Genomic DNA, 14,811 nt, shown 5'->3' on the forward strand with positions numbered 1-14,811 from the left:
AGTTCTGTACTTTTCTGTACCTTTACGATTCTAGAATAAATGCGCCAACTTTTTAATTAACTTACCATAGTACCGTAATACATTTTTTTTCAGTACACACACTAAAAGTTAGGTTACGTAATAATTTCGAGTGCATGCTTGAGCAAAAAAACTATATTTTATTTAAAGTTGACTCAGCAATGATTAAATTTTAGTTTGTAATTTACAAATGGAATTATTTAGGATTACAATAAATATAAAAAAAAACTAAGAAAAATAAAATATTATAGTCGCAATACTTGAAAGTTTATCACAGGTTGTCACTACTTTCGTTATTTTTTTTGAAGGCTTATAATATGACTTAAGATTTTTTTTTATATTTTTCTGTTAACTGTCACTACTTCCAGTTTTCGGCTGGACGTTGATTTTTGGGACATTTTGTATATCTACATACTTTATAATGGTTTAATCCGGCAACATACATTAAATGCAAGTTAGACAACATTTTCAACATAAATGTAATACATATACTATAATAATAATAATAAGATAAATTACATTAAACTAAAAAACCAAGCAACCTATATATATATGTTACAGTCAGAACTCTTAACCAGTCAAAAGTACTATTGACTAGCGAAATCAGTCAAAAGTACTTTTGACTGGACAAGTTGGTCAAAAGTGGTTTTGACTGAAAATTATTGGTTATTAGTACTTTTGACTGCTAAATCGCGGTTAAAAATACTTTTGACTGACGCTCTCCGTCAAAAGTATTTTTAACTGCAAAAAAGCGTCAATCAAAAGCACTATTAACTCGTTAGATGTGAATAAATTTAGTCAAATGATCCTGATAAACCATAATAAATTTATGCCCGCGATCTTCTTGCGACTGCATGTCAATCAGATCGACTTGGCAGCGGCAGTTCATTTCAGTGTGCAGGATCGTTTTCTAAACCTGACCCATCCTTTTCTTGCTTTTCTTACTTTGTCATACTTCGCACATTGATAAATATATATTAATCATTTCTTTTGTAACATTAGCGTATTTTTTTTTGCCGTTTCATTCTTAAGTCTATCGCGACTACCATGTCCTATAGAAATATGAGCAGCATCAATAATGTCGTAGATTTCCTCAGCCGGCCAAAATATTTGACAGGTTCTGTGTTTGTAACTAATTTTTTTATACCACAAACTTCAATGTGTTAAAGCGTTGTAGTCTACTGTACTGTAATGGTGTTTCCTTTTCATTAAATTTCGCGTCTTCCACATCCATTGCAAACTTTTTAAATTTTTCTTTTGTCATCACATTGAAATGACTATCTTTCATATCTTCCATCGCTAAAATTCTTTGCAAAAAGCCTTCTTTCTTTTCGTAGTCACTCATTAACCGACTTCCAAAAAAGGAGGAGGTTCTCAATTCGACTGTATTTTTTTTTTTTTTATGTATGTTACATCAGAACTTTTGACTGGGTGGAGCGATTTCGACAAATTTTCTTTTAATCGAAAGATGGTGTGTGCCGATTGGTCCCATTTAAATTTATTTGAGATCTAACAACTACTTTTCGAGCTATATCTAATAATGCGTTTTTACTTGACGCTGTTTTCGTCGACCTACGTTGTATTATAATACACACATAACTTTCTATTGGTATACCACATAACTTTCTATTGGATATACCGATTTTAATAATTCTTTTTTTGTTGGAAAGGAGATATCCCAAGTTTAGTACCATGATAAGGAAACCAGGATCTGATGATGGGAGCCCAGAGTAATCGAGGGAACTTCTTGAAAATCCGCAATAACTTTTTACTGGGTGTACCGATTTTATTAGTTTTTAATTTAATCGAAAGCTGGTGTTTGTCATGTGGTCACATATAAATTTTATTGAGATTTGATAACTACTTTTTGAGTAATCTTTGATAACGCGCAGTTACTTGACTATTTTTTCGTCGATCTACGTTGTACTACTCGTCGATGTAATTGAAGTCGGTTTTTTTTTCGTTTGCGAGCAAACACAATTATTTTTGTTCTAATATCAGCACGTTCTCCACTAATAATGAGTAATATAAAAGTTTATATGTGCGTTTGTCGTTATTTTTATAGACCACCTTAACTTTTTAAGAGTTTTGACTGATACAACCAGTCAAAACCACTTTTGACGGAATCATTTAGTCAAAAGTACTTTTAACCAGCTCCATCGGGCAAAAGTACTTTTAACTGTTATTTTAGTCAAAAGTATTATTGACTAAAGCAAACGGTCAAAAGTACTTTTGACTGATTTTGCTAGTCAATAGTGCTTTTGACTGGTTAAGAGTTTTGACTGCAACATATATACATAATATAATAACTAAAAAATATTATTAAAAGGAGTCCCTTTAGGCAAGGTTCCGAAGATACTGGCAGCGTTCCCCCTTTGAATTGCTAGACTAATTCTTTGTCCGAAGTAGTTGCCAGCTCTTCGGTCTCCTGTGACGTCGAATAACCTTTTTGCTATTTCCTTAAAAAGTCTTATAGCGCTGCTTTTGTATATCTCCATTTCAACTTCCGTTCGCGTCGCTCGATCACACTGTTCGTAACGCTCTCATTACGCATTCACCAGCTTACTTTGACTAGCCCGTTGGCGCAGTTTATAGTGGCCCTGCTTTCTGTTCCGTAGTTTCGATTCCCGCCTAAGTCTGGGTGTAATATGTATTTATTTATATATACACATATGTATTATTTATATGTATATTAAAAAAAAATTGTTATAACAGTCGATGTTACCTGTAACACAAGCATTAAGTTGCTTATCATAGGAACAGACGACCGTGTGTGTATGTTATAAGATATTTATTTATTTATTTACTCCCCAAGTCAAGTGTGCATAAAGAAGTTAGAAAAAAAGCAGTTATACATCAAAAATTTGAAATGAAACCACGTAATTATAACTCCAGCATCTCTCGGCGGCGCCGGAGCGGCCCCGGAGCGTATCGAGCGAGTGGGCGCTCGCGCTGCAACAGCTGCCGACGCCCACCCCGCCGCCTCTGGACTTCTGCCCGCCGCCCGCGCCGCGCCCGCGCAAGATACGCGGCACGCACGGTGAGCGGGACAACTGTACATATTATTTTCTATGTTTACGCGAATTTCACTCATTATAATGAAACAACGCTTCGAATACTTTACAGCGACCATGTTCACGGGAGAGTATAACTAAAATAAAGCATGTTTTTATATCGTTTTGTGTTTGGTTAAACAGGTTCGGTGAATCTAGACCGGTCTGGCTGTTCATCCAGCAACAGCGGTGATGATAGCCGTCGTGCCGGGTCGCCTTGGAACTCTTCTAGCTTCAGTGAGCATAGTGAAGTTGAGGTGGACAGTGCCGAGCTCACTGTTTCCAACCTACCTCCGTACGAGCCAAATATCTTGCAGGTAATATATGACTATATGAGTTAATTGCTACAATGTTTTACTTGTAGGTTCTAAAGAAATACCATAAATATATTGAGGTAGGGCACAAAATGTCTTGCTCAAAATCTGGAGCAGCCCGACTGGTTACCTCAACATTGCATGTTATAACATTTTTATGGAAATAGGCATGTTTGGGAGGACAATTGGTTTGTATAAATAACTTAAGTTGGATCCTACAAGTTTCAGTTCAGTTTAAGTGTATGATAGACACATCAACGCTTATAATATATATTTTGGAATGGAATGCATGCTAGAAAATATATTTTATATTCAAAGCATGAAATGAATGACATGCTACTGTAGCTACACTGTGCTTGTGTCGTCCTGCTGCAAAACTGAAAAAGAGACGGGTTGGAACATATAACGCGCTCGTTAGTTTTGCAGATATACAAGTACATTGTCTGTTTTCGTAATGCAGGTCCTCGTATTGCTTTCCTTCACTGCCGACAACGAGAAGAATTTGTAAAGCAAATTTAGGACCTAGCCTACGCAAATTTCCACGTCTTCTGTTCATTGGCATCGGCTGTTATACCTGTATGTAAATTATTATTAAAGTTTACTCCTTAAGAAACGATATAAAGCCCGTGGTATGACAAAAACGTGAGGAGTGTAATCGTGTGAAACAGTACCGTTGAGCAGTGACGTCTCTTACGAGAAAGGGATAAATATATTTTTACATATCACGGCAATCGTTCTAAAGGAGTAAATTCCTGTCGCGTACATTTCAGTAGGCTACAATCCTAAAAACTGGTCACTAAATTACTTTTTCTCTACAGGAAATGTTAACGAAGCTGTTCAATCAGTACGTGCCCGTAGTCCGCGTGTCGATCTGGGCGGCGGGCGAGGGTCCGCTGGCCAGCGTCGCCTTCCGCTCGGAGTGGGACGCGCGCCTCGCCATCGCTAGAGTACACAAACGACGCCTCGACAACCAATGGGCGGGCCGACGATTAGAACTATCCCTCGGCAGGCCCTCCCCTGCCCCTAACCTAGACATACTGAGAATACGCCTCCGAGCCATCCTGCTCGACCAGAAGAACTACACCCTACCACTTCTCCGCCTGAGAGACGCTTACGCGAGTCGCCACTGTTGCGCCCTCACCACGTCCGATATAGCCAAAGTCAAAGATACGGTTATAATACACGAAGGCTTCGGTCGAATGGTCCAACTGGTAGATCATACTCCTGTATCGACTTCGGAGACGGAGGAGGCGCCGTGGAAGTGTCACATTCATGCGGCTATGAATACGGGTCACGAGGACGGTAGTCGCATTTTGCAGCCGGTTTTTATGGAGATAGCCGTTTTGGCTAAGAACACGCAGATGTTGCTGGAAAGTCATGGCGGGATTTTGCCGTTACTTAGGTACATTTATCATCGATTTTTATCGATTTTAAATGAATAAAATGATAGTTTTGTCAATCCTTATAATTCTAATAAATAAATGAGAAAGTGAAAAAAATAAATGAATGTAAAGATTGATGAATTTTACTCTTTCACGCAAAAACTACTGAACAGATTGTAATAAAACTTGGTATTCAACTAAAACACATAACCTTACTTCCTTCGTATCCCGATATTTTCACGAGATTAGAATTGAAGAGGGCGATAAAGCGACGCGGAGCTACTATACTCATTTTTAACTTTGACCACTTGAAAAATAAACAGTGCAGCCGGAATCAACCGTGACTATAAAATCACGTCTTCCATTTTCTCGCCTATTCTGCTCCTTAATCTTATATTTATTATACTCCAAACAAAATTTCTAATAATGTCAACTTTTTATAGCTTTGTGGACTGCTACGAAGCAGTATTTCCTCCGTTAGTGGCGGATACCCGACGCGGTGTTGCGTTAGAGTTGCTTCTTCGCAGCATCCCTAATGTAGAAGTCAAGGATAGTCCATCGAGACATCTCACATGGCGTCTTACTCGAGCTGATTCGCCGCCTTCTTTTAGCTACCTGAGTGAGTCAAGAAAAGTTATAATTTCTTTTTTAACCGACTTCGAAAAAGGAGGTCACTCAATTCGACCATATATATATATGTTCGGGGATAACTTCGTCTTTTATGAACCGATTTTAATAATTCTTTATAATCTTTTTCATTCATTACAGCCTATACAGTCCACTGCTGGACATAGGCCTCCACAAGTTCGCGCCAAAAATGCGTGAACTCATGTGTGTTGCCCATAGTCACCACGCTGGGCAGGCGGGTTGGTGACCGCAGGGCTGGCTTTGTCGCACCGAAGATGCTGCTGCCCGTCTTCGGCCTGTGTATTTCAAAGCCAGCAGTCGGATGGCTATCCCGCCACCGGTCGGCTTTTTAAGTTCCAAGGTGGTAGCGGAACCGTGTTATCCCTCAGTCGCCTCTTACGACACCCACGGGAAGAGAGGTGGTGGCCATATTCTTTAGTACCGTAGCCACACAGTTCAGTAGTTTATAATCTAAATTCTTTTAATAATTTTTGTTTTAAAGTAGATATCCCAGGTGTGGTACCATGATAAGGAAACCAGGATCTAATGATGGAATCCCAGAGAAATCGAGGGAAACTCTCGAAAATCCGCATAACTTTTTACTGGGTGTACCGATTTTGATGATTTTTAATTTAATCGAAAGCCAATGTTTATCATTTGGTCACATTTAAATTTCATCGAGAGCTGATTACTTCTATTGGAGTAATGTTTGATAATGCGTATTTACTGGAATATTTTTTCGTCTACCTACGTTGTATTACTGACGATGTAATTGAAGTCGGTTTTTTTCGTTTGCCAGCAAACACAATTATATAGTTTTATTGTACTCCACAAATACATTACAAACAAAGCTTAAATATAGTTAATATAAAGTACAACCCAAACATAAAAAGTAAATTCAAGCAACAATATAATTTGACTCGTTTCAATATAGGTAATAACTTTTATGGTTTACCAAGATGTACCACAATTCTGCATGAATTTGGTATGTAAATAAAGCTGAGCGTAGTGTTATAATTTGGTGAAATCTACCGTTGACTCAAGTCTTGTTCATATATTTTGTTTCGATAAGTTTTGTGAATAAAAAGAACCGGATTTGCATTCAAAACCAATTTGGCCGATTGGCTATATTATTTCGTTTTGCTTACAAACGGTTAAGTTTCTTATATATTGTGTTCAAAAATTTTACGGTTCTTTAGTAAAACGAATCGTTTCTGAATATTAATTAGTTACTTATGCAACTGCTGTATAATAAAACGAGACGAAGCCGAGTGTGATAATAGTATCACATGAGTTATGGTTAGTAGGTAATTATGAGTCTTGTATTGCCACCCGGCACATGTCGGAAAAAAGTTGTCCGGCTATTTCGAAATACAATGTGCCGTTGACAAAGAAAATAGTAATAAATCTTTAGGGTTAGGACCGAATACAAATTTTGAAGCAGGTTGGAAAAAGATTTAAATAATAAACCAACTAGTAGTTCAACAATAAGTTAGTTTTATTCCAATTATCACACTCACCCTCAAATAAAAAATAAATAAATAAAAAAAACTACCTAGCTAACCCCAAAAACCATCACTTCAGAAATTACAGTCTAAACAATGTCTAATATTGCTCAGTCGTAGAGAGAAGGTTCTTTAACATTTTTCTAACATTTAAAAATATATGATGAGTATAATGAGCTTAACGAGTATACCACCAGAACCCAAATAACCTTGCAAAAAAAAATATCGATAAAACTAAGTAGTGTTAAAGTCTGTACCTCTTCTTTATTAATTCACTACCAATCATTTATGTCAATTTGCTTTGGACATCCACCGGGTATTAAGATTCTCCACAGGAAGTATCGAGAAGCAGGATCTCCAGTCCACAGGGTTTTCACTTTAATACAGGACAGGTTTTTCAGTGCTCTGGTGATCCACAGTAGACTCAGCTTTCAAAATATTAAGATCCGCACTGGTGGTATTTAAATTCCAAATTCAAATATCCAGGCTTCGATGATTAAAGATTAACGAAAATGACAGAATGAAATCGAAATATAATTTTAAGTTTGAGTTTTGGTTTGTAACTCATGTAATTCCATTTTAATTTCAAGTTATAATTTTTCATATTTAAATTTTCCTTTTCCTACATCAAGGTAACCCAAGTGTATTTTTTTTAAAGTAAATAAATTTATTAATTAGTTACATAAAATTAAATAAGCGAAAACTCAAAAACCCTGAAACAAAGGAAACACGTTGTCAAAATGGCGGAATCGTAACCTATGCAAATTTAAGAGAATTGTTTGAAATCTTACCAGAGTAGATTGCATATGTGAAATCTCTCGTTCCCACCATCCCCGAAATCAGATAAAAATCAATTTCATATTAAACGAAACAAAAGAAGCTGTAACAAAAGTAAATCACGAGTTAATATGACACCCATAGGTTATCACAAACCACAAAGGAAAAGGTCCCACCAAAATATCGAAATTACTCACCATTATTGTTGAGATAAATATTTAAGGTTAATCTCTCTAAGAGAGATAATTTTGATGTTACAGGAGAACCTGGCCAAAAAAAAAACAACGAAAACGTGAAATCTAAAACTTTCTCTCGCCTTCTCCAATCATGGTCGAAGCGAAAATCCTTCAACCTGGCAGTGTTGCCACTCAAAATTAAAAATCCATCCATTACAGCAAACCGAAAGAAATATATATATACATATATATTATTATTTATAAAACAATTTGAACAAAAAAAACCCTATGCAATTAAATAAATATTTAAATATGAAACGATATAAAAAAAAACCGTGCAAACACATAGCAACTCTCTAAGCACGCCATCTAGTGAGCCCGCAAGCTTCGCTAGGCAAACCTTAATACTAGGATCTATAGTAATTCTGCCGTCAGATCCAGATGTCGCTATGCAAAACATTTTTAACACTCGTGAGATACTATTATCCAAAACCCACATTCGTGTTTTAATACTCCTTATCATACAACAGTTGCATAAATAACTATTATATGTGTTATATGTGTGCCAGGTGAGACTTCCCGTTCGAGTGGCGATCGTCCTCGCACCGCGCCCGCTCTCGAACCGATGTTGGCGTTGTTCGAACGCGAGATCATTGACTTGCTACGGACTGCTCCACGTTGCTCTATACCCTTCAGCAAGTGAGTCTCGAGTACTCCCTCTCTTTTTTTTTCATATATAAGTTAGGAAATAACCTTACAGTCCATCTGATGCGTAGCGGTTACATATATGTATAGACGCTTATAGTAACAAAATCGTCGCAAGCGCGTAGCTGACCCTACCCTTACACTTCCCAGAAGCTTTAGCAATGTTACTCACAACAGGAACACTATTTGAGAGTAGCATCATTTAGCCGTGACCTTCTGTAAGTTTGTAGCGGGATATATGCTGCTGTTCCCTACCTCAATGAAAATATCCTCTCGAAATCTCACTTCTTTTTCTAGTACTCTTATAAACCAATAATGAAAATACACTCGCGTGCAACTGAATTGACTCAAGCCGTATATTGGTATAAAAGTTTGATTCGGAAAATGGCTTATCCGATTTTTGTAAAAGTTTTTTGTTTCAAATAAATAATGACAAAACTTTTTTAAGTACGGTTAAACATGAGCGTTATAGAAATTGCTCATTGCGGTACCCACGAGTTGCGGGACTAAATCACATATGCAGTTCACGTGACCCATATTTTTTATCAGTTACTCATCAGACGTTGACAGGTACACATGTCCTTAAGTTATAAGTATTTGAATCATAATGCAATGGACACTACTCAGAAGTAGCGGCCCAAATTGTATCTTTGTTGCAAGAGGGCCATAACCAATGGAAAGACGCTCGTGAACTTAATATGAGCCAATCAGCAGTTTCACGAGTATACAAAAAGTTTCAAGAAACTAGTGGCTTCATTCGGAGACCACAAACTAATAGCCACCGGAGCACATCTGAGACGGATGACCCCTTCATTGTCACAACTTCGTTGAGAAATCTCATATCACGGGCGTTGGTGTGCAACAGGAGTTCAGAAGGGTTCGAGGGGTGGCTGTCAGTCAGTGGACAATTGGGAGACGCCTGAAAAAAGCCAATTTAACTCCAAAACGACCAGCCAGAGGCCTGAAACTGACCGCAGCTTACCGTTAAGCCCAACTTCAAATTGTTCGTGAACATCTCAATTGAACTAATGACCAATGGCGCTCCATCCTGTTCACTCGCGAGAGCTGAATATCTCCATGGCACCGACATAAGAGGCCGAGTATACAGGCGTCCAGGGGAACGGTTCTTGCAATACTGTTTCGCCAAAACAGTATCATATGGCGGTGGTTCAGACATGATGTGGGCTGGAATATCAGATGAAGGGAAGAACGAGCTTGTTTTTGTGCCTGGTGGCGGTTGGAGAGGGGGCCTGACAGCTTAAAAGTGCGTGGAAGACATTCTCCTCGAGCATGTTGTACCTTATACAGAGTACATAGGAGAAAATTTTGTATTGATGCATGATAATGCTCGGTGCCATACAACAATTGTTACTCGCCAGTTTCTTGAGGAGGTGAATTGAGACGATGATGTAGCCAGCACTTAGTCCTGACCAGAATTGCATTGAGCATTTATGGGACAAACTCAAACGTAGGGTTCGAGCTAGGGATACAGTTCCATCAAGCATCGTCGAGCTCATAATTGCGCTAGAAGAAAAATGGGATACAATCAATAGTCAAGATTCTATCAAAAAAATTATAAAATCCATGAGTAATCGCAAACAAGCCGTTATAAAAGCTAGGGGAGGCAATACATTCATTGGCCGTAGTCTGTCTATTGCAGACGATTTAGACAGTGTCGACAGACACTGTGCCGCCTAGGACACTGTTCAGGAAAACGCAGAGTTGACTAAGCTCTGCGCCACCCTCTCGACCTCACTGGCTAGGCCCACAGGAACGACGTGTAGATATGTGCCACGCATGCTTGACGGAGACCCCATTCCGGGTTACAAATGAAGTTTTCCTTCTCCAGGATTCTGACGATTTTGAGCCAGGTTTATCCCTCGGTCGCCTTTTACGACCCCCACGGGAAAAAAGGGGTGGCGCTATTCTACTCGGCCGATACCACACGGCATACATTATTCATTATGTTGTTGTTATCATTTTTCTTAATTTTTTACGCATATCTGTCTAAATTAAATTTCATCAATAAATACTCAATTGATTTTTCTCAATAATTAATAAATTATAAAAAATTAATACAATTTAGGATTTCATTTTTAGAGAAAAGATTAGGCTTTCAAAAAAAAAAAAAAAACAAAAACAAGAAAATCGGATAAGCCATTTTCCAACAAATCAAACTTTTATACCAATACTTTTATTCCTTCGCTGATGACACTGCTCTTACCTTCTTTGGTAATAATTGGTCTCAACTTCAATCTACAGCTCAAGCTGGCATAAATCTAGTTTCTGAATGGTTGTTCTCTCACTATCTGACCCTAAATATCTCTAAAACTTATTTTCTAACTTTCTCAATTCGATCCGCAACTCAGCCTACTACTCCATTGATTATTAAAGTCCATTCTTGCGCAAACAGTTCAAATCTAAGTTGTGACTGCCCAACCATTAATTCCACTAGCAAAATTAAATATCTAGGTGTTTTTTTGGACCAACACTTAAACTTCAAGGAACACGTTGAGTTATTGTGTGGTAGGATTCGTAAAATTTTATTTATCTTCAAACATTTACGATATATAGCCGGTTCTGCTGTTATTCGTCAGGTATATTATGCCTTATGTCAGTCAATCATTTCCTATTGCATTACTTCTTGGGGTGGTGCTGCAAAGACATCTATCAAGGCTCTTGAAGTTGCCCAACGTGCCATTCTGAAGGTGGCTACATGTCGACCTATCACATTTCCCACGGAGACATTATATAGGGATTGCAACGTCCTCAGTGTCAGAAAATTGTTTATTTTGAATGTTATTCTATACCAGCATAAAAGGATTTCCTATGTTCCTATTTCAAGTAGGCGTAAAAATAGAATATGTAATGTAATAAAACCTAAACATAATTTCATCAAAAGATTCTGTTGCTACCTAGGACCTTTTTAACCGACTTCCAAAAAAGGAGGAGGTTCTCAATTCGACTGTATTTTTTTTTTTTTTTTTTTTTTTTTTTTTTTATGTATGTTACCTCAGAACTTTTGACCGGGTAGACCGATTTCGACAAATTTTGTTTTAATCGAAAGGTGGTGTGTGCCAATTGGTCCCATTTAAATTTATTTGAGATCTAACAACTACTTTTCGAGTTATATCTAATAATGCGTTTTTACTTGACGCTTTTTTCGTCGACCTACGTTGTATTATACCGCATAACTTTCTACTAGATGTACCGATTTTGATATTTCTTTTTTTGTTGGAAAGGGGATATCCCTAGTTTGGTGCCATGATAAGGAAACCAGGATCTGATGATGGGATCCTAGAGAAATCGAGGGAAACTCTCGAAAACCCGCAATAACTTTTTACTGGGTGTACCGATTTTGATAATTTTTAATTTAATCGAAAGCTGATGTTTATCATGTGGTCACATATAAATTTTATTGAGATCTAATAACTACTTTTTGAGTAATCTTTGATAACGCGTAGTTGCTTGACTATTTTTTCGTCGATCTATGTTGTATTACTTGTCGATGTAATTGAAGTCGGTTTTTTTTCGTTTGTGAGCAAACACAATTATCTTTATAACAAGATCAATTCCGCGATTTCTATTCATGGGTTGGCGAGAGTTAAGTGCAAGCAGGCTGTGATTACTTATTTACAGGATAAAAATTACGATGAGACAGAAGAATTATTAAAAATACAATCATAGTTACTTATTGTATTTACGTATTATAAAATATATTTATTTACAAATTATACGAGTTACATATACTTATATTATTTTATTTTAGTACCTACATTATTTAAATTGACAAAGCTGTAGACTTTTGTCTACTTAAACTGATACATGTACTAGCTTAGGCACTTTCGCACACTCACTCATACACACATTTACATACATACACTTACACTCACACATACACTTACACTCACTCATACACTTACACTCACACATACACTTACACTCACACATACACTTACACTCACACATACACTAACTAACTCAAATATACTTGATTTCTTATTCAGCATCTTATGCTTTATTACTTTTTAAGATTGTATCAGTTGTAAATATGTCTACCCCTTCTTATAGAACTTGTGCCAAAATTATATTGTAGCATAGGGGAGGTTGGCTGATCATCCTTAACACAGATTATATCTATAATCCATATAGGATGATCAGTCTGAACTCAAAAAAATTTTGTGTATTTAACCTTATGCATAAGTGAACTTTTGTAATTGTTACCATTTGTTTAAAATGTTTATTTTTAAATAAAGCTATTATTATTATTATTATTATTAATATACTTGCTTGAGTCTATTCAGTTGCACGCGAGTGTAGATGAATCTCACATAATATGTTTCACTTAATTACCCACTGATCTTTTAAAGTCAGGACCTAATCGCAAGCATGCTTTATTGATAAAACGTAATTGTTTTGTTACCATTATAGCGCAACTGTGACTGTTTAAATGTAAACATTTTTGAATATCATATCAAAAATTGACCGCTCCAGCGGGGTTCGAACCCGCGTCTCCGACTGACCGTGTCGGAGACGCGGTGTGTTTAAATGTATTCAGTACATAAATTTTATTTTTGTTTCTGCAGACTCATACCTGCTTTTCATCATCATTTTGGTCGTCAGTGCCGTGTCGCTGACTATGGATTCACAAAACTTCCAGACTTACTTGCGGCGCTTGGCAACACTATTGTGGTTAGCAATAACAGATAGATAAAGAACTTTTGTCTAACAAAAAATAAAACTAACTAAACTAAATATTGACATTCATATTGCAGGTTTTAGGGTCCGGATCATACAGGGTGATAACTATATCTGCGACAGCGCAAGGAAGACGTTGGACATCAGATCTCTTGAAACTATTGAAAGCTCAACCCGGTCGAACGGTCATGCTTCAAGATATACCAGCGCTATATCAAGCTACTATTGGACGTCCTTTTTCAACAGTAGACTATGGAGTTTGTACTATCGAAGAACTCATGGAAAGAGTGACACCGCAAAGTGTAATAATTGGTCCAGACGGAACCATATCTCTGCCCCGTCGGACTCCAACGCCGGAAGAACGCGCAAGGACAGTCCAATTCGCAGTCCAAGCCGTCGAACTCCTCTGCTATACGCCCAATCTAAGAATGGAGTTCTCTCGCTTTGTTCCGGCGTATCATGCACATTTCGGGAGGCAGCTTCGCGTTGCTCATTACGGTTGTGTCAAACTAGTGGAACTGTTTGAGTTGATACCAGAAGCGGTGACTATATATTGCGAACCATCGGGTGAGAGGAGCGTGCGACTGACAAATCGCGCTGCCAGGGCTGTGATGGCGCAGAGATTAAAGACTCTGGTTCCGGTACCGCTGTCGGCCCTCGCTTCTCGCTATGCGGCGCAGTATGGAGCACCCCCTCTACCTGATATCTTAGATCAGATGACGATTGAAGGGCTAGTGTACGCCGCAGGCGGCTATATAGAGGGAGGGATCGTGCAAATAGCGGAAAATACATCGCGCTGGGCGAATGAAGCGCTTGCTGCCTGTGCGGTTCTTTCTGCAGATCGGAGCGTAGCTCGCGGTTCCACCGAGGAGTATTTCGTTACCGCATTCCGAAGCCACTGCGGCACCGACCCGGATTTGAAAGGTTTAACCGCATCCGGTGTTCTAGAAACGTCCGAGCGCCACGTTTGCCTGACCCCGACTTGGCGCACCGTGTGGCGCATCGCACAGATACTCTCGGATCGCTCGGGATCGCTTTCTGTTATGGAAATCTTCATCGAGTATTCGAATCGCTACGGTTCGTCGTTTCCTAATGCGGAGTTGTGTGAGTATTACATACTTTGTTAGTTTATTATATCTTTGCAAATAAATGTAATTATTTTAATGTTACTTTTTCTTAAGTATTTCACGTCCTTTTTGCCTGACTTCCAAAAAAGGAGGAATTTCTCAATCCTATTGTTTTTTTTTTTTTTAGCTATATTACCTCAGAACTTGATTGATCTTCTCGTGAATACCCAAAATATTCACAGCCACGATCGATTATGATCATGATTTCGCCTGTAACATCCCACTACTGGGCGTAGGCCTCATTCTCCGTGTAGGAGAAGGATCAGAGTTTAATCCTCCACCACGCTGCTCTACTGCGGTTGTATTTCCTACTATGAGTAACGATCGCTATTAGGTGTAACAACCGGGACCGACGGCTTAACGTGCACTCCGAGATACAGTGGGATCTCACAAGGACGTCTATCTTTCAAATCGAAACCGAAAACAAAT

General features: G+C 38.1%; 1 protein-coding gene across 1 annotated transcript in view; it reads left to right on the forward strand.

The window, feature by feature from the left end:
• Positions 1–14,811, forward strand: part of LOC123657366 (meiosis regulator and mRNA stability factor 1) — a 40,513-nt gene that overhangs the window by 20,471 nt on the left and 5,231 nt on the right. The window contains exons 8-14 of the mRNA XM_045592923.1: positions 2,914–3,058; positions 3,216–3,388; positions 4,204–4,787; positions 5,211–5,386; positions 8,422–8,551; positions 13,144–13,249; positions 13,333–14,359. Of these exons, the coding sequence (XP_045448879.1) occupies positions 2,914–3,058; positions 3,216–3,388; positions 4,204–4,787; positions 5,211–5,386; positions 8,422–8,551; positions 13,144–13,249; positions 13,333–14,359 (2,341 nt within the window). The remainder of the gene's footprint in view (positions 1–2,913; positions 3,059–3,215; positions 3,389–4,203; positions 4,788–5,210; positions 5,387–8,421; positions 8,552–13,143; positions 13,250–13,332; positions 14,360–14,811) is intronic.

The sequence above is a fragment of the Melitaea cinxia genome, chromosome 10 (assembly GCF_905220565.1).
Source record: "Melitaea cinxia chromosome 10, ilMelCinx1.1, whole genome shotgun sequence".
Lineage (NCBI taxonomy): Eukaryota > Metazoa > Arthropoda > Insecta > Lepidoptera > Nymphalidae > Melitaea > Melitaea cinxia.